Here is an 18,408-nt window from a genome sequence, read left to right on the forward strand (position 1 = left end):
ATGAAGCCACTGACGTTGGGAGCTGGTCATTTGTGGGTTCTAATGTTCCCGCGAGGAATGAATCAACGATGAAATGATTTGTATGAAATGGATCAAATGACCAGCTCCCAACGTCAGTAGCTTCATAGCTCAGTTGGTTAGAGCATCACACCAGTATCGCAAGGTCACAGGTTCAAATCCTGTTGAGGTCCTGAATTTTTCAGGCTTCTGTGCACAATTGCAAAAATTGCGTTCATAACTGTGAGGATCATAGCTTCACTTGATTGCAAAAAAAAAATCACTGATTAGAACAAAACTGAGCAATCTGGTCAACAATGCTGCCCTTAATTCACGTCATGGAAAATAATGTTCAACATAATTAGCCCGACTTTTTTAACAATTCTTGTTAATTTACTATAATAAGGTAGGTGAAATATCAGCTTACTGTCGCATGGCCAGGTTGGCTAACTGCTCCATGAGTCCAAAGGTTTCTGTTATATGTAGCAGCAGAGAGAAACTAAACTGAAATAAAGCAAGCCATGGTTTCAGTAAAATCTGAAGTTCGTTAGTTCGTTAGTGTCAGAATGGGCCTGAAAACCTCTCAGACGTCAGAAACTAAGCATAACTGTCAAAATTCCTCTGAAAGCTTAAAAATACAAGTCCCCCCCTCCCCCCAATCAATGTTGAAATAGACAAGGAAATGTATGTTCACTATTGGCAACATTGTTCTGGGGGGGAGGGGGCAATTTTTCAAACTCAGTAAGAAAACCAACTTCAAAGGGTGAGTGTCCCAAGACTTTTGCCACTGATTGTAGTTGGAATGCCAGAGTAACTGACTGTTACAGTATTAACAATGGGCCTAACAGTCTCTTTCGCTATGGGTGTCTGGGGTATGCCATTTTAAAATCTGAATGCTCCCAAGTGCCTCATTTTAAATGCAAAATCAATGATCACAATTAGCTACTTCATGTTGCCATTGTCAAAATGAGTTCTAATACTAATGTAGGTTTGGAAGAATCTGACATTAATTTAAATTCAATTTAGGTGACTTAGGGTTAGGGTAACATGGCTGACTTCTCTGAATGAAGAAGCCGATGGTTTTCGTCAGTTGTTGGTACATGTACTTATTGAAACAACTTACTGTAGTGAAGAAAAAGGTTTTCAAATGATCACTTCAATGAAAATAGTATGCTAGAAAAGCATAATATTAGAAATGCCCCTATTGGTACTAACCCTAACTCCTCCTCAATAATTAACTAATAGACTAAGTATTATCATTATTATTAGAACTACTCCGGACCTTTAGAGCGGTTTTCAATTGAGTGTCGAAAGTAATTAGTGAATTAGTTCAAAGTTCTCGCTTCACTTTTTCAACCAGTCAGGAGTGAAACCAAAACCAATCACGGCTCACACGTGCTTACTTTGATTGGTTTACTGGATTCTCTCCCTCCTTTATGATTGGCCAAAGTAATTACTTTCAATTGGTTTTGGTTTTACGACTTTCGATTGAAACTCACTTTAAAACAACTTCAAATTATTTTTCTGTATCATGATTAACACTAGAAGCACTAGGAATATCTATTAGCAAAAGATTCCACCAGTACCTGAACAGCGAAAAAAAATTATGTAAGCGATTATTTTAATTTCCAATCAACTAACCTCTCCCTCTCTGGTTGTAACCTTTATTCCATCAGTAAACAACATACTACTGCTTCTTTCCAGAGACTAAATTGTCAATCAAATATAACAGTTATTACTCCACAATTTTTTATTATTGTTACAGTATATAAGGGCCCAAAACTATGGATACCAAATTACATGTTCTGTTATCAGAATATCAGGGGGTATGGGACAGGTTTTTAAAGACATCATTCTACTATGATCACTTTTTTCGAATAATCACAGTGTGTATGACATGTCAACAATGTAAATACATGTACGAGTCTTTTAATCTGTGTAAGATGACTAATAATACTGTACAAAAAATTGTTTCCTACCACAACATCAAGCCATCTAATGACAAGTCGTGCTTCTTTTCCCATCAAAAATGAATAAAAACACATGTAGTTAACGGACAGGTAGAGCCAGCCTTGCCGTGGAACTCGTCCCTTCCAATAACTGCAGGAGTAATCTAAATTACAGTGAAACAATGATATCAATGAAGGCAACTCAAATCAACGGTTTGCTTTTACATGTGCTGTAAGGAGCAAACCAAGAAAATCAACCTACACAATGATACCATCATTGCTTCATTTTTGTTTACACACTGATTAAATTTAACTTTTTACCACAATTGCTTGCAATCTTGCAATCTGTCTGGCTAGTTTGCTGTTGTTGATATGAGCCTCACGTCAACGTGTCACACAATATTGTATTGGCCAAGCAGAAACACTCATTTTGGGAAATACACCCATCAGATTGCGAGAAAGTTATAGACAAGGCTTACTCTTTCTTTGTGTCACGATCTTGGTCACGCTCTGGCTCACTTGGCTGCACCTCATGAGTGCACAACATTTTGATCACTGTGATGACAAATATTGTTGTCCACAAGGGTACCGCCAATGCTGAACCACAATCGATTTATTAATAATTATCTTAAATTAACTTAATTTAACCTTTTTTCCCCTAACAGGACCTCACTGACAAGGAAAGATAATGGCCTGTTGTTAGACAGAGCAAAATCTGTAAGTGTCAATCTTACCCTGTAGATGGTAAAGGGTTTTAATCTTCTGACCACTATCACACCTTCCAGATTATTTTTCAATGTTGTCTGTCTTAGCATAGTTTTCTATTAATAATTATTTCCTCTACACGCCTTGATTACGGTAACTTTGCCATGTAGCGTATAAGCTTCAAGCCTTGAAGCCTCGGACTGCCAAATTGGACTCAGCCTACGTCCAATTTGACGGTCGTCATCATCCAATTATTTCCAAATTGGACAGTATGTGGTCCTCTAGAGGTTTTGCATGGCAGCCATGTTGCATGGTAGGAACAATGAAAATGTTTGCATTAGAAAGAACATTTGTTTCCATGGGAAAAAGAATATATTGTTCCTGCCACGCAACATGGCTGCCGTGCAAAACCTCTATTACACATACAAATCACTATCCAGTATATATAGGTATAAGCAAAGTTACCAATACAAATTACTGCATTATCCTATGATCAGTTGGTAGTAACATCCACCCCTCAAAAAGACAGGGACAGAACCTTGAAGCATTGACCCTGATCTACATTGTGGATGTGTGTCCTCTTAATACTATACTATACCTGCTTTCCATGCAGGATTATAACCATTATTATATAATAATTATAATTACAACAATGATCATTGCAGTTACAGGGTTCTCCTTATCAGGCAGTAACCGGTAAAATTGACCGCTTGTAAGAGCACTTATTTCTGCCTACAAACGCTCAGAAGTTCCTTGTTCTTTGCAGAACGTCCAACATTAACCAATTGCTTTACCGGTTTGAAAAGGTGCCACACCTGTTCCGCTGAAAACTAGGGAGAACCCTGAGTTAAATACAGCAACCTGAGCAATTGAAATTCAAACCAGAACCAGAAATGTTCTCCTCAACACAACAACCACTGACCTTGTAAAGCCAATGTTACATGTTGAAACTTTTAGCGGAAACATTTGTGCAACGCCACTGTGAAACAAGTTTCAGCAGGTGTTGCACCATGTAACATGGTCGATTTCATGAAACTCTGCTGAACTTCCATCACGAAACAAGTTTCAGGAAAAGTAGAACCACTTTCTACTTCTGCAACAGTCACAACGATTGCACTGGCGATAAAAACAAGAGTTTCACCATATGACACTCACTCAGTCTTGTTACACTATGCCACAAAGCCTGGAATCAGAAACCGCAACTTACATGCCAAGGCCATGGAACCAACATCAACTACTTTTGCAGAAATCTGGTAATAACATTTTGAGACCAGTTTCAATGTTCCAAACAAGTTTTGAACTTTTGTGTTACGAAGTGCAACACTTGCTGAAACTTGTTTCGCAGCGCCGTTGCACACAAGTATCAGCTAAAAGATTCCATGTGTAACAGTGGCTTTATATCACGCTCAAAAATCTTAATAAATAAAAAAATGATGATCTAATCCGTTAACACCCTATTAGAATGCCACTTCCGGGTTTTCATTCTGACCTACCATAAAATTATTATTTTCTTGGTCAAAGGGGTGCTCTTAGAAATGAAAGGGGTATGTCAAGTAAGCAAAAAAAAAACATACAGTTAACAAGTTTTTCATCAGGTGGCATGTTAAAAATTCTGTGAAATCTAATAGCTGCTGATTTGAATCTACTGGTTTCTGTTTCTGCCACAACATCTTGATCAGCAGCAAGATGGGCTACCAGGCTCTCAATCTTTGCTTTCACAAATTCTCTGATGTCTTCCTCACTTTCAATGGTGACTGCAAAGGTGAAAATAAAGGTGTTAAAAACAACTCTTGGAGATAGCAAAGGTGCCTTGTTTAAAGTCTATGTAGCACTAATCGTGGGTTAACAATGGATCAGGTTCTAAGTTGCCTTTTAATGGTAGTTAACCACCATAAACCCATTGACCCCTAGAAGTGACACTTTCAAATTGATAGATTTTACTCTGTCCAACACAAGACGGTTTTACTCATTCATGCGGGGAGGTTCAAAAGTCAATGGGTTAACAACCTCTACATCCTCTCAAAAAGTTCAGTATGTCCAGGGCTCGAAATTGCGACCAATACAGTTGCATTTGCAACTGAATTTTTTTCCCTTCGCAAATAAAATATCCGGAGAAGTCGAAAATTGGTGAATTAGTTTCACCTCGCTGCTACTCGCTTGCCACTTCGCTGCTACCTTTGCTAAAATAAATAAAGAAATGACAAAATTATTTTGTTTCTGACAGTGAGTTTCTTTCAATCTGAAGATAGCGTAATCGTAGCGTAATTTAGCTCTGATGTTTCGTGCCCAACTCCATTCCTTTCACCATTTTCAATGGCTTCTTTACACACCAGTATTGCGGGTTCATATTTTGTTTTGCTAATTACCTCTAACAAGACAATGCAGCACAATGATTTTACGACTAAAATTTGCAAAACTGCGACTAGATTTTCGTATTTTGTCGCAAAATTTACGACTGGATTTTTTCGTCAATTTCAAGCCCTGATGACCCTTTTAACCCACTGACTCCTGGGAGATTTTCCCCTGTCTAACACCAGATGACTTTAATTGTAAATGGGAGGCAGTTCAGGTCAGTCACTGAGTTAATTAAAATTAAACAATAATATTTTCTTCAGGAGAAAAAAAATCAATAATTTTTTGTTTAACCCATTGACTCCAGGAAGTGAGACCAGAAGCACATGACCTCAAAGTGTGTAACTTGTAACTCTTTTCCTTGGAACAGAGCTGGCGATTTTACGACACCAATTTTATGCCCAAATATGGTCAAAGCAAGCTGTATGCGTGGGAAAATGTGTGACGTACGTTACATCCACATAAGGGAATTTTTAAACAATAAAAACCCTAGCTATGAACCAGAGTTAAACCCTCCAAGGTCATGAGCTTCTGATGAGACTAAAGTTACAGATCACCAGACAATTTTACTCGCCAGCTGGGGGCATCCTACTGTCAGCAGCTGAGGAGTTGATGGATTAAAGTGACTGGCTTCATAATGTCAGCTTACCTAAAGTCTCCAATAAATATTTTGCCAGCCAGTTCCAGTCTGCTTCTATATCCTGAAAGCATGCTGCATTTGCAATAACTATGGACGAAAGAAAATAATCTGTGAAATTTTCTCTTAACAACATTTCAACTCCAACCTTCTTTACACATGTACCAGGTAATAATCCATAAAGATCTTCAAAACAGAACACTTTTTAATAATATGTAAAAAAAAAACCTTTATCATTTTTTTGTCAAATATAAAAGAAATTCTCTGTGTCTCCTTCTCCTCAGCCCCTCCCCCCTCGCATTCTCATTTGACTTTCGTCCAGGTTTTCCCACTGCCATATTCAAAACAATCACTTGAAAGTCAACCCCGGTGGAAAAAAGCATCTAAAATTCGCCAAACCGTCTGCTACGCACGCTACCACAAGCATAATTGAACATCTCACTTTCCCTCGGCAGCACTTCTACCATTTAGGTAAACTAGTCTACTTTTAAAGTACCCAATCAGTCACAAAATGCTTTCAGTACCACAGGTACACAGTTTACCCACCATAACTTATATCAGAGCTGGGCAGTTGTAGAAGTATGCGAAACGGTGCAGGCTGAAAAATAAACAACAAGCAAAGACAGAGTACGAGTCTCGCATATTTACAACTTCAAACTAATAATCGCTAATACACATCCAAAGCCAACATTCATGTGAAATAACTTTGTGATCGCTTTGGAAATTCTTTACCTTCGTATCCAAAACATTATCTAACGTCCCGATCAAAAGAGAAGTTAATCCTCCGCCACCATGGCCTTTTCTACGCTGAAGAACAAAGTACGGATTCGCCCGTTCAGTTGCCCTATGTGACAAAGAGACCAATCGAAATAAATTTAGACTGTTATCCTCCTACATTTAGGTTTATCAAGCTTATATTAAAATGTTGCTGTTTAATTAAAATGAATCTAATGCTTAATTACCAAAGAGCATTGGCGAGAAGAACTTCTTCTGGCTTAATCCACATTATTTTCTAAACAAATGATGGCGATCTCGCGTATGGATCATCGTAAAGAGATGACAACTCTATTCATCGCTACTTTTTTTCACAACATAACAAACTGAAGCTTATCTGAGCCTGCCTTCATTGTGCTTCTGCTGACGATTTGCAGGCGTCTGTTTCATTTGCTTGTGCGCATACGCCGCGGAGGTAACCAATACTATTTTACAGGCTGTAACTGTCCCTTGAGAAGCACATGATGGACATCGTCCTTATCTGAGGAGACTTGAAAGTCTAATCATTTGAAGATGACATTACAAAGGCAGCACTTTCTCCTCAGTTATAGTTGGTCCGGTGTCACAGCGTTTTGTGTTCCCCCGTGTTATCTGTTCCCCCGAACACTGAGCACAAGTGCTGTGTGTTCGGTGTCCGACATTTGCAGACTGCAGACAAATAGCGCTGATAAACAGTATTTAAGTCTAAACACCCATTTCAAATAGCGCTGATAAACAGTATTTAAGTCTAAGAACCCATTTTAAAACGGTTAAATACTGTTTATCAGCGCTATTTGTCTGCAGTCTGCAAATGTCAGACCCCGGGGTGTCAGACACCGCTGTGTGTTCCCCTTTCCTTAATTCCCCATAGAACATTTCAGTGTTACGTGTTCCCTTCAAGATGGCCAACTTCAGAATACAACAAAACAAAAAGAAATATGAAAATAAAGGAAAGTGATCACACCATAACCATAACGATAAATAAGATAGCAGAATATGAATACAGAAAGTATCCTAAACATTCATAAAAGCTAACCTTTGGCCTAAAAACTTTTGTTTAGGCCTAATATAATTGATACAGCTCGTTGACAATGTATAATTTTTTTGTCCTCCATGCAGTATGTTCATTTTGACTTTTAATGTAGTAGACATTAAGTGAAGCTATGATCCTCGCAGTTATGAACGCAATTTTTGCAATTGAGAAGAGAAGCCTGAAGAAAATTCAGAACTTCAAAGGGGCTTGAACCCCCGACCTCGCGATACCTGTGCGACGCTCTAACCAACTGAGCTATGACGCCACTGACGTTGGGAGCAGGTAATTTGTGGGTTCTAATGTTCCCGTGAAGAATGAATCAACGATGAAATGATATATGAAGTGACCTGAAGTGGATCATACATTGAACCGCGAATATGAAATCAATTGAACCTATGATCCTCGCAGTAACGAATGCAATTTTTGCAATTGCGTAAAGAAGCCTGAAAATTTCAGGAATCAACGATGAAGAGGGAACATTACAATCAGCTGACCAGCTCCCAACGTCAGTAGCTTCATAGCTCCATAGTCCATAGCTCAGTTGGTTAGAGCGTCTCACCGGTATCGCGAGGTCACGGGTTCAAATCCCGTTGAAATTCTGAATTTTTCAGGCCCTTATCCGCAATTGCGAAAATTGCGTTCATTATTGCGAGGATCGAAGCTTCACTTGATTTCATATCCGCAGTTCAATGTATGATCCACTTCATATATCATTTCATCGGGGTAGATATGAGTTTGAGCATTCCCATTCGTAGAAATAAAAAAGATTTTCGCAGAAACCATCATATAATTCACCTCCAAAATGATGTTAATTTTTCAAACCTGTGTGAATTATTACAAAAAGCTACACAAAATCCAAGGGAGCACAATCAAATTAGGAAATATCACAGCCTTTGCCCTCACAATTGCTTGGGCCTTTTTGAGCTCCTCATATTTCTTCCGGCCTAGCGCAGTGAAACAATCCTTCATTTAACTACACTAACTAGCCAATAAATTTCTTAATCTGGACTTTTACTTTTTTCTTCAATCTTTCTGGGTTTAGTATTTTGCTAGTAACCACATGTCTTCTCAGGGTGTACCAAGACATCTACCATGGCACTATAATGATATACGGTACCCAAACAATATCGTGTACTATTAGAGCTGCATATTACGCAAGGGCAACTTGAATCTCCTGGAAGACAAAACGCAGCTCAGTTGACAATATGGAATAAAGCGATATGTCACTGCACTAGCACAAGTACGCCATGCGTGCCTATTGTTTGGCTTTGTTCGTATCGGAGGGCCCTATCATTTACGCATGCCCTGACGAAGTGTTTGAACAAGAGAGAAAAAGGGGATCCACTAGACGCAATAGCGTCGAACCTTACGATTAAGCCCATCCCACAGCAAACGTGGAAAATAGCTTATTTTGACGTCAAATCAAAAATCGCCTCTTTATTCCATGTCGAATCTCTAAACAAGCCCGAATTAACGCTTCGACAGCGTCTAGTTTCATTTTAGTTTGGGGACCAAATAGAAAGAACGTGAACGAAGTGTGGACCATTTTACACTTGTGTTGAAATTACGCTACAGATCGTGTTTCCTATGGGAAGGGAAATGGATTCGTTTTTGCAAAAGTTGACCACGTGGCACTTATATTTCAACAGTTATTCTCTATCTTTTTTCCCATTTACCGTATTTACTCAAATAAGCGTCACGGCGAAAATTTAATTTTTCGCACCTCAAGTAAGACGCTTATTTGAGGGCGGCGCTTATTTAAAGAAAATTGAACGTCACACAAAAATATTTCTGTACGGAGATTAACACAAACGTCTCTTGATAGTGACCATTTGACTCTTACGGCGAACAGTGAAATACAATCACTTTGAACTGGAGAACATGGGTTTTGATGCAAAGAAATTCCTCATGCTGTGTTAGAGTTACTTTTTAGTGTTTTTCTTTTATTTGACGAAACTCCTCGAATAAGCCCCGCATTGGGACCTATAGGTTTCCATGGTATTTAACGCTGGTTAGCGATAACCATGCTTCCAGAAACCCGGGCCTGAGCGTTAGCCCAGATGGCAATGGAGATGTCACTTGAAAGGGAAGACAGAAAAGCTCCTGATTTGCCTGTATATTCATCTCCGCAGACGACAGCAGATCTTCGATTGCCCGTCAACTAAAAGCAGTGAAATCTCCGATCGTGTAAACGTTACGTCTTAGTCATGCGTTTCCCCGTACTTCACATTTTCATCATTTTAATTCATTAGGTTGTCTTTCACTGGAACCTTCAGCAACTTTTGCTGTACGAAAGCGTCTGTAGCATTTGCACCATGTATTTTGTACCATTTTCGTTGTCTCATTATTTGTCATTTATTTGTTCTTGTTAATAAGCTTAACCGACTAATAAACTGAAGACCTGAAGGAGCATAGAGCTATCAACCCTCTGGAATGCTGTGACAAACAAGCGTGATGATGACTTGATCCCAGACCACAGCCGATTGGCAGCAGGGATGGCGCAGTGGCGAGAGCACTCGCATCTCACCAATGTGACCCAAGTTCCATTCCCAGACTCGGCGTCATAGGTGGGTTGAGTTTGTTGGTTCTCTACTCTGCACCGAGAGGTTTTCTCCACGGTACTCTAGTTTTCCGCCCTCCTTGAAAACCAGCGACAAGAGTTGATTTGATTAGATTACTGTACAGTGTTCCCAATTAGTCTAATGCCCCAACGCTAAATACTTTTGACACTTAAAATCATTTAAGTTCATTATTGTTCTTATTAACAAATTGATGTCAGTTTTTCATGCGTCTGTCCTGTTATTGATCATGAATTTCGTCATAACATTTTCAAAGTAGCTGTGGATCCACGAGGCGATAGATGTTATTGATCTTGAATTTCGTCATAACATTGTCAAAGTAGTCTACGGATCCACTCGGCTATCGTCTCGTGGATCCACAGCTACTTTGGCAACGTTACAACGATATACATGATCAATAACAGGACAGACGCATGAAAAACTGATATCAATTCGTTTTTTACAATAACAAAAAGGCAGAGGGGTCAAAATTAAGTCAAAACACGAGAAGAACGCGGGACAAAAATGCGACAAACTTCAATTTCATTTCATCTGACGGGAGCAATATCACGTCAATATCGCATAAATTATACATTTGTGTCTGTCCGCTTATTGACAATAAAATTAGCCAATGAGCGCGCGAGAATGTTGCAGTCATTGTAAAAATTGAACTTGATACAGTGACCTTAGATGTTTGGATATTTTTGATGACCTTAACTTCAAGGTGGTCTTCAAGTTTTATAGATGCCAATTACAAAGGACCGTACAAGCTTGTAGGTTTAAATTCAATTCTTTATATAAAAAAACCCTATCAACCAGGCTCTCTATTTTGCATCGCAGAATGCAAAAATTTGAGGACCCCATTTTCCAAGTAAAATTTATTCCACCTTTTTTTCTATTGGCAGTATTTTACTGGGAATGAGTGAATTGTAAGAAAATGTGAAGAAATATTTGTTAAATCTTTAAATTTAATTGAAAGATCCTGCAAAAATGTAATAGTTGACATAACTGGAAAAACAACTGTTGGCAAAATTTGTTCAGGGGTTAATAGGTAGATAACTCCATTGGTTTGGACAATGATTATCCACTGAATTCGGTTGATTGGTCCTTGTATCGGCCATAGTTTCCAATGATTTTTCATGGTACGATCCATGAAATCCGTGGTGAAACAAAGATGTCTACCGACAGGGCTACGTCATTTGCATCCTGGTCACGTGTGTTTTTGTTTTCTGCGTTTTAAAATGCTTGAATTTGGCGTCTTTCACGTGTTTTTCCCACTGAGTTTTGTGCAGCATGTAGAGTCTCATAGCAGCTTGTGCATCTTGCACCTGTTGACAAACGGAGTTATCAGCGGTTTTGTCACATAAACGAGGCTTAGGGGTCAATTTGTATTGAATTGACCCTTAAGCCTCTTTTGCACGTAGTTTTAAACAAAAGGAAATTTGCCTGCAGGCTCAACTCCAACAAGCTCTATTCAAAGTTATTTTTGCGCGGTTACTGAATATACAGAAAAAGCAGATCTTAACAGGTGTTATTGAAATCCAAAAAGAAAATTTGGGGTGACCATGCATTTTTCGAAGATAATTAATCAACAATATTTGTATGGCGTTCTTTTCCAAATTGATTTAATTATCTCTGAAAAATGCGCGGTTACCCCCAATTTTCTTTTTGGATACCAAGAACAATTGCTAAGTTCTGCTTCCTCCGCATAGTTTTGAACCCAGCGTGCAAAAATATCCCTGTATTAATAAGCACCAGCCATAGGAAATCCAAGTATCTCGAGATGCGCAGAGTATGCGCAATAACAATAGTAGGCACCGTCCTTAATGAGTTACAAGTGCGGAAGGCAGACTAACGAGATGCATGTCCTACATGATAGATGTCACGAAGCGGTCCTAACTCTTCTCCTTATTTCATATTCATAAATCCAGAAAAAAATTAACTCGGAAAAAGCGTCACAAAAGGCAGGTTAGGCAAGTCGATTCGCCTACAATGTGGTCTATTCGCCAACACACGTGAAGTCGATTCGCCTACACACACGTTAAGTCGATTTCACTTATCATTAAAATACAATAATATAAACCCTTAAGCTACAAGTTTACGTAATAAGGGAAGACTTAACTTGAGCGCTTAGTGAATGCTTGCGATGGCCCGTGTAGATGAGCGCATTGCCTAAGAAGTTGCTCTACATTTTTTCTATGGCTCATGATCATCGATTTTGAACGGGCAACGTGGAGTGTTCTCCGCCAGCTCCTTCCCAATCTGAGGATCAAGGGATGTGTGTTCCATTGGATACAGGCTCTTTGGAGAAAGGTAGGTAGAAAATCTTCACTTGGTGTTGCAGAGATAATTTTACGTAATAAAAGATTACTTGAAAGAATCAATGAAAGTACTTCTATTAACACGCTAAAGTCAAGACGATGTAGCACTGAAGATAAATTCATTACAACACCCGAGGTCCTTGTGGATGAAATGACTCCAACAAATTCTCATGTGGAAAAAAACTTTGTATCCACGTCTCAAACGTTTAACACACAATCTTTTGTACAGATTCAAGAGCTAGGGCTCCAGAACCACTATAATAACGACCTCTACCCCCGGGCCTCTACCTCCGCAAATTTATGGCGCTGCCATTCCCACCCGAAGACAACATCCAGCCAATATTTGAACAGTTGCGTCTTCAAGCCACCATGGATCCCCTGAAACAGTTTGTAAACTACGTCTCAGAAACCTGGCTCAGTCAACACTGGCCTCCCTCTTCTTGGAGCATGCATATGATGGCCATCAGGAGCAACAACGACGTGGAAGGGTGGCACAATGGAATCCACCGCCGTTCTTCAGGAAGATGGCATATGCCATTCTGCCTCCTGATCCATCTTCTTCATGAAGAGGCCCGCCTAACAGAGTTACGAATCCGTTTGGTGTCGGAAAAAAAGGTTAAACGGATCCAGCGATCAAAGTTTAGATCGCTGCAAGGTCAAATATTTGAGCTGTGGGATGATTTAGTGAGCCATAAATTAAAATAATTCAGAGCAACTTCTTAGGCAATGCGCTCATCTACACGGGCCATCAAAAGCATTCACCAAGCGCTCAAGTTAAGTCTTCCCTTATTATGTAAACTTGTATAGGTAGTTACGGCTTTGGGAAATTGTAATTTTAGGGTTTATACTTTAGAGTAATTTGCCACTTTAATGATCAGTGAGATCTTGTAAATAAGGAATACTATTGTATACTAATGTGGAGCGTAGTTATCGAATATCAACGTTCATGCGTTACACCAATTTACCGTATACAATATTTTGGTCGACTCTTACAGCTCAAAATAAGGGTACCCTTGTATCGGTTGATATGTATCAATATATTTTAGGTTCCCTTAGTATGTAAGCAAATCGACTTTAGATGTGTAGGCGAATAGAACTCGATGCAGGCGAATCGACTTGTAGGCGAAACGACTTGCAGGCGAAACGACTTGCAGGCGAAATGACCGACATCTGTCGCTGCAAGAACAAACACTTTCACTTTTTATTACTGAAAACAAACAAACAAAAAAACAATCGTAATACTCACAGAAGAATGTTCTCCTTGTTGAATGTTTATATTTAAAAAGTGCTTTGCAAGATTTCTTAACGAAGGCATCCTACTCTAGAAATTACAACACAGAGGAATATTATCAAATAGAATTAATTTTACAGTATTAATTGAATAACGTAGGACATCACTTTTACGGTATTAATTGAATAACGTAGGACATCACTTCATTTAGTTGATTACTTTAACGTTAAAAAGTACATAATCATGTGAAATAAAAAAAATTCTTCAATAGGTCCTTAGCTTTTGTAACAGATGTTTAAATATACCGTAACCAGAATTAGAGCTGACTAACCGGGTTATAAACTGTTCTAAACTTACACAAGTAATATGGCCACCAATAGTGAAGATGCATTTAATGATGCACAATGCGAGCCAGAATTTCCAACCGTTGTCATACAAGTTTCTCAGGGCGTAACAAAATCGAAATAATTTAACTCAAAAGAACTAGTCCAAGCTTTCACTTCAGTTGGTGGTTCAATGCAATGCACATGGTTCCCAAGGTGCGCATGCAGTTCATCGAAGAGCCATTCAGGGGAACCCCAAAAGCCAAAATGATACAACAGCAGTTGAAAGGTCTCACTTTGTCTTAATTTGATAAAGATTTTTTTTTTTTTTTAAATAATATCTGCTTCAACCATCAAAAAATTGTCATTATAGAACTTATTTATGACTACTCCTACTCCAAAACTGACAAAACTACTAGCAGAAACAAAGAGACTTCATTCATATCTAGTTAGCTTTCTCACCTTCAATTTTTCCTGAAAAGGTCTGTATTTAGCTGTGTCTCGAATATCCCTCCCAGGGTGTCCGAGAAATAAAACCTAAGAAGTAAAATAAACAGCTGCATTTCAACGTTTTTATGGTGAAAAATTGTTATTGCTAATCATTAGTAGTCCTATAGAAAACAGTGTTTCAATCAACCCACCGCAAGGTCATTCTTTAGAGAATGTCCAACAAGAATTCGTCCTTTCAGAAGTTTTGAAACGTTGAACTGCACTGTCTTGAAGTCTGGGGCTGAAAAAATATTATGAAATCAAAGAAGCTGAAGGATTAGGGTTCACAGCAACCTCGTTGGCAGCTGCGAGATGTAATAATAATCCATTGAGAAGCTCCAGCTAGTTTTTGCATCCGCAGAAGATGAACTGGACAAGGCATTTCTCAATGTGCTGAAATGACATTCTAATAACTTCCACAAAAAATTGTCAGTTATAATATCATTGTCAACAAATTGCACACAGGAGAAACACGGACAAGGAAACGGTAACAGTAAGTTGAAATTTCAGTTCAATCTTGTACATTTTTTCCCAAGCAAATTAATTGTATTGCCACCAATGTTTACACAAGTTGCACTATGATTGGTTGGGACTTATGCTCGTCACACATAATTGGAAATGGGAAGTTTCGAAAATGTTGTAGAGTTGATTGCAGGTGGTTCCTCGATCATTCTCTTTGCCCCTTCCCCTTCACTTGCTTTTCGTGTGTCCATTTAGATTCACCAAACCACCTCAGTGCTAGTAATGCAGGCTAATGAATGATAGGAAGTTAAGTCTCACTCCAAGGGGTCAATGGGTTAACAAACCTACATGTAAATACTGCAAGCAGGATGATATTGCCAATCACTGCCCATGATCTTCGTGATTTTGCCCACTACCCAGACCTAGCCATATAACATTTAGCTTGTTTCCGGCTTGGTGAATGAATGAAAATAATGATAATTTATTGGCAACTGATGCTAGCTCACTCATAAAAACTCCTCATGCTACTGGAGGGAGTTAACCTGTGCCCTTCTGGTCACCTGTGAAGCCAGTTTAGAAACATGAAACTTGCAGGTCAGCTACTAAAATTCAACACAATGTGAAGAAAAACATGTCACATACAGATCTTATAGCCATTGTCTTGTGTTGCAGGTTCTCTACCTCTGCAATGAAAAATCTGCAACAAATGGTGTCAAGATACACCATTTTACCATGGAAACAACAACCATCTCCTTTCCTATAACAATACCTGGTCCAACACTTCAGTACCAAGGAATCCGCCCCTCTCCTTCACATTTGGCAACATTGATTGGGGAGGACAGGGTTAGAGCATCGTTGCTGAAGTGAAACCATCTCAAAATTTTGTTATCTTCTGTCAAGACGCTGAGAAATATATGTACAGGTGTTGAAAGTTTCAGCCTCTTTTTTCAGTACGTGGCCTCTGGTGTGATCACATGTGAGTTCAAAATCCCAGTCTTGTAGTTGTTATGTGCTGAGATGAAAAGTTTCATTGCAAAGGATTACCTAAACGATTCAAGTCCAATGGCAATGTGGCAATGTGCTATGATAAAGAGATATGTCAGCCTGACGGAATGCCAAGTCACTCACTATATAATATAAATTCATTGTTTCAGGACTGAACATATTATGACGTGACCAACAAAGATGTGAGTGACTTACCATTTCTCAAATCTGCAGGTCTAACACCACTAACAGAAGTTCGGTAATCAACTACTTTTTCCTGTGGGGCCACAAATGAGTCATAAACGGCATGGCCATGGGAGTTAACAACTGACACTCTTGCTAGCATGTGTTTCCGGCCACCAGTTCCAATTCCAACCATTTCACAGTCTAATGCAATCCTTTTAGTTAACCGCTCCATATTTCCAGTAATAAGAGTCTTTTGCAGATTTTCATTACAGGTAGTTGTTTCAACTGTTTTTGATCCTGTGGCTTGCTTTAGATCTTCTGGATCAACGTCATCAAACCAGATTTCGCTGAAAGATGACATAATAATTGAAAAAAAAATTATGTGACTTAATAAAATAACGAACAAGAGGCTGACTAAAATTATTTTAGTCAGCCTCTTGTGTTTGTCACTTTCGCGAAAAGTAACAATAAAATTTCCACTCCAACGGCGTCCCCAACATAACATTTTTTTGGTGAAAAGCAGTGGCATTGTGACACCTTTTCCCAAACGGGGCAACACCTACATGATTAATGAAAACAAATCCCACAGGGGTAATGCTTTGTCACATAAATTATTGTTTCTTGTGAACAGGAGGACCTTCAGAACAGAGCATATACATTGTATGTACATGTACTTATCAAAGAAAGCTATTCAAAAGTTCCAATCCTATGTTTTTCAAATCCAAGATAGAACTACAATTTAACAGAAAACAAACATGCAAAATAACAGAAATAGTAAACATGGACAATACAAATAAAACAACCTTAACAGTAGCATGTCAAAACAAGTACTGTAACAGGAGCATGATAAGACACAAGCTCCCCCTTTAACACTCCCTACCCCCAAATACACCCAACCTCCAACACCAAGCTGCCGCGCTAACTGACCTTTTAGCTTTCTGTGAACTTTCACTTGGCTCGAGCCTCGTCTTAAATGTCTTTCTGCTCCTATGTTTTACTTCCCCCTTTTCTTCCGCTTTCTTTCTCTCTTTTTGAAGAGTCTGCAAGAGAAATGATAGAAAGTTCTACTTTCAAAATGTGCCTATCCCAAACTGAATGAAACGAATATACCTTTCTATCATTCATCAGTCCACGAACACATGATGATTGACATGCCCCAAAAACTGACCTGTTCCAAACTCAGTGGCTTCATAGCTCAGTCCAGAGTCAGAGCATTTCACCGGCATCGCAGAGGTCATGGATTCAAATCTCGTTGGAGCTACCTGAATTTTTCAGGTGTCTATAACAGACAAATTAAATTGTCCAAGTAGGTGAGAGGATCACTTCTATCTTCTGTCTAGAACCCGCACTTCAAAATTATACACTTTTTTCATTCAATGAAACTTCGTTTTTCCTAAAAGTTGGAAGCACTGTACGGGCAAAGTGGTGATAGTAACTCATCTGCCACCAAATGAATATGACCTGACTCACATTCACATAGGGGCTGAGTTTATTGGTTCTCTACTTAAATACCCCAAAAGGTTTTCCGCACCAAAACCCAATAATTGATTTGTTCTGCTTTATTTGTGTGATTTGATTTGATCAACAATAATGAATGCATGCAGTCCCCCCTTCCCCCCCCCCCCCCCCCCCAGTAATATTAGGGACCTTTAGATCGGAAGACAACGACGACTACAAGTACGAGTTTTCCGTTCTGAGCATGCGCACTTCAAGAAAGGTTGTCCTCCAAACCTCCTGTGCATGCTCAGTATGGAAAACTCGTACTTGTAGTCACCCTCGTCCTCTGTTCTAAAGGTCCATTATTAATACGTAGGTTTGTGCTCCGAATACTGGTATTAGTAGGGCACCTGTGGTCAGCTAAATAGGCCCGAGACTTGAAAAAGTTATTAGTTAATGTCAATTACTTTTACCTATGAGTAAAGGCTGTGTAGAGATACCCAGTAGCCGGAAAAAATTCGTTAAATATTCCACGACCGACACTTCACACAGACCTCCCCAACATTCAACTCAGAACACTGCTTCCATGTGTGCGTGATTGACTAATGAATAGAAAAGTTAATTGATTATAAACAACGTCTCCTAGCCATAGAAATTAGAAATATTTTATATTGCCGATCATGGAGTATTTTAAAAATCCTGTCCGGCTGCTGGACATGTTGATAATTAAAAAGCTAACCGCTTGTAATATTTTCCAATTCGATGACATTTCTGCAGCGGTTTTAGGAAATCCAAGAAAGACACTTTGACTTTTTTCTCTCTTGACTTGTCCTCTTGCATGAGGTAACTTCCATTTTTTTCTGGATTGCAAGTCGTGCTCATGCTTCCGTTTATGAGGTCTTTGCTGCATTTGATCACTTTCAACAGTTTCATTCGCCATCTTGAGAAAATTCTCGAATCCGCTGCACGATTTTCCAGCGGTTGCCCAAAT

General features: G+C 39.0%; 2 protein-coding genes across 5 annotated transcripts in view; both read right to left on the bottom strand.

Moving 5' to 3' along the window:
* LOC138019721 (TBC1 domain family member 9-like) overlaps positions 1 to 6,742 on the bottom strand; it is a 49,165-nt gene extending 42,423 nt beyond the window's left edge. The window contains exons 1-8 of the mRNA XM_068866598.1: positions 6,603 to 6,742; positions 6,373 to 6,484; positions 6,187 to 6,238; positions 5,653 to 5,730; positions 4,226 to 4,405; positions 1,977 to 2,110; positions 1,639 to 1,704; positions 425 to 501 (exon numbers count right to left, since the gene is read on the bottom strand). Of these exons, the coding sequence (XP_068722699.1) occupies positions 425 to 501; positions 1,639 to 1,704; positions 1,977 to 2,110; positions 4,226 to 4,405; positions 5,653 to 5,730; positions 6,187 to 6,238; positions 6,373 to 6,484; positions 6,603 to 6,646 (743 nt within the window). The 5' untranslated portion in view covers positions 6,647 to 6,742. The remainder of the gene's footprint in view (positions 1 to 424; positions 502 to 1,638; positions 1,705 to 1,976; positions 2,111 to 4,225; positions 4,406 to 5,652; positions 5,731 to 6,186; positions 6,239 to 6,372; positions 6,485 to 6,602) is intronic.
* Positions 6,743 to 10,510: 3,768 nt separating this feature from the next.
* On the bottom strand, positions 10,511 to 18,374 carry LOC138021388 (RNA exonuclease 4-like). Of its 4 annotated transcripts, none has more exons than XM_068868250.1 (8): positions 18,157 to 18,374; positions 16,908 to 17,020; positions 16,011 to 16,327; positions 14,501 to 14,589; positions 14,322 to 14,396; positions 13,552 to 13,626; positions 11,060 to 11,312; positions 10,511 to 10,944 (listed from the first exon to the last, which is right to left on the bottom strand). In XM_068868250.1, exons 1-7 carry the CDS (start codon positions 18,355 to 18,357, stop codon positions 11,175 to 11,177), a joined length of 1,008 nt encoding a protein of 335 aa, XP_068724351.1. In that variant the 5' UTR covers positions 18,358 to 18,374; the 3' UTR covers positions 10,511 to 10,944; positions 11,060 to 11,174. The 4 variants fall into 4 exon arrangements, with proteins under 4 accessions (XP_068724351.1, XP_068724350.1, XP_068724353.1 ...); XM_068868249.1 differs by having other exon boundaries at positions 10,802 to 10,937; positions 11,052 to 11,312; XM_068868252.1 differs by lacking the exons at positions 10,511 to 10,944; positions 18,157 to 18,374 and adding an exon at positions 17,149 to 17,248 and having other exon boundaries at positions 11,043 to 11,312.
* Between the last annotated feature and the right edge of the window lie 34 nt (positions 18,375 to 18,408).

The sequence above is a fragment of the Montipora capricornis genome, chromosome 10 (genome assembly GCF_036669925.1).
Source record: "Montipora capricornis isolate CH-2021 chromosome 10, ASM3666992v2, whole genome shotgun sequence".
Classification (NCBI taxonomy): domain Eukaryota; kingdom Metazoa; phylum Cnidaria; class Anthozoa; order Scleractinia; family Acroporidae; genus Montipora; species Montipora capricornis.

Coding starts and splice junctions, on each gene's coding strand:
- LOC138021388 (XM_068868250.1), bottom strand. CDS start 18,357: ATGGCGAATGAAACTGTTGAAAGTGATCAAATGCAGCAAAGACCTCAT. Junction 17,021..18,156: donor ATTGGAAAATATTACAAGCG/GTTAGCTTTTTA, acceptor TTTCTCTTGCAG/ACTCTTCAAAAAGAGAGAAA. Junction 14,397..14,500: donor CTCTAAAGAATGACCTTGCG/GTGGGTTGATTG, acceptor TTTACTTCTTAG/GTTTTATTTCTCGGACACCC.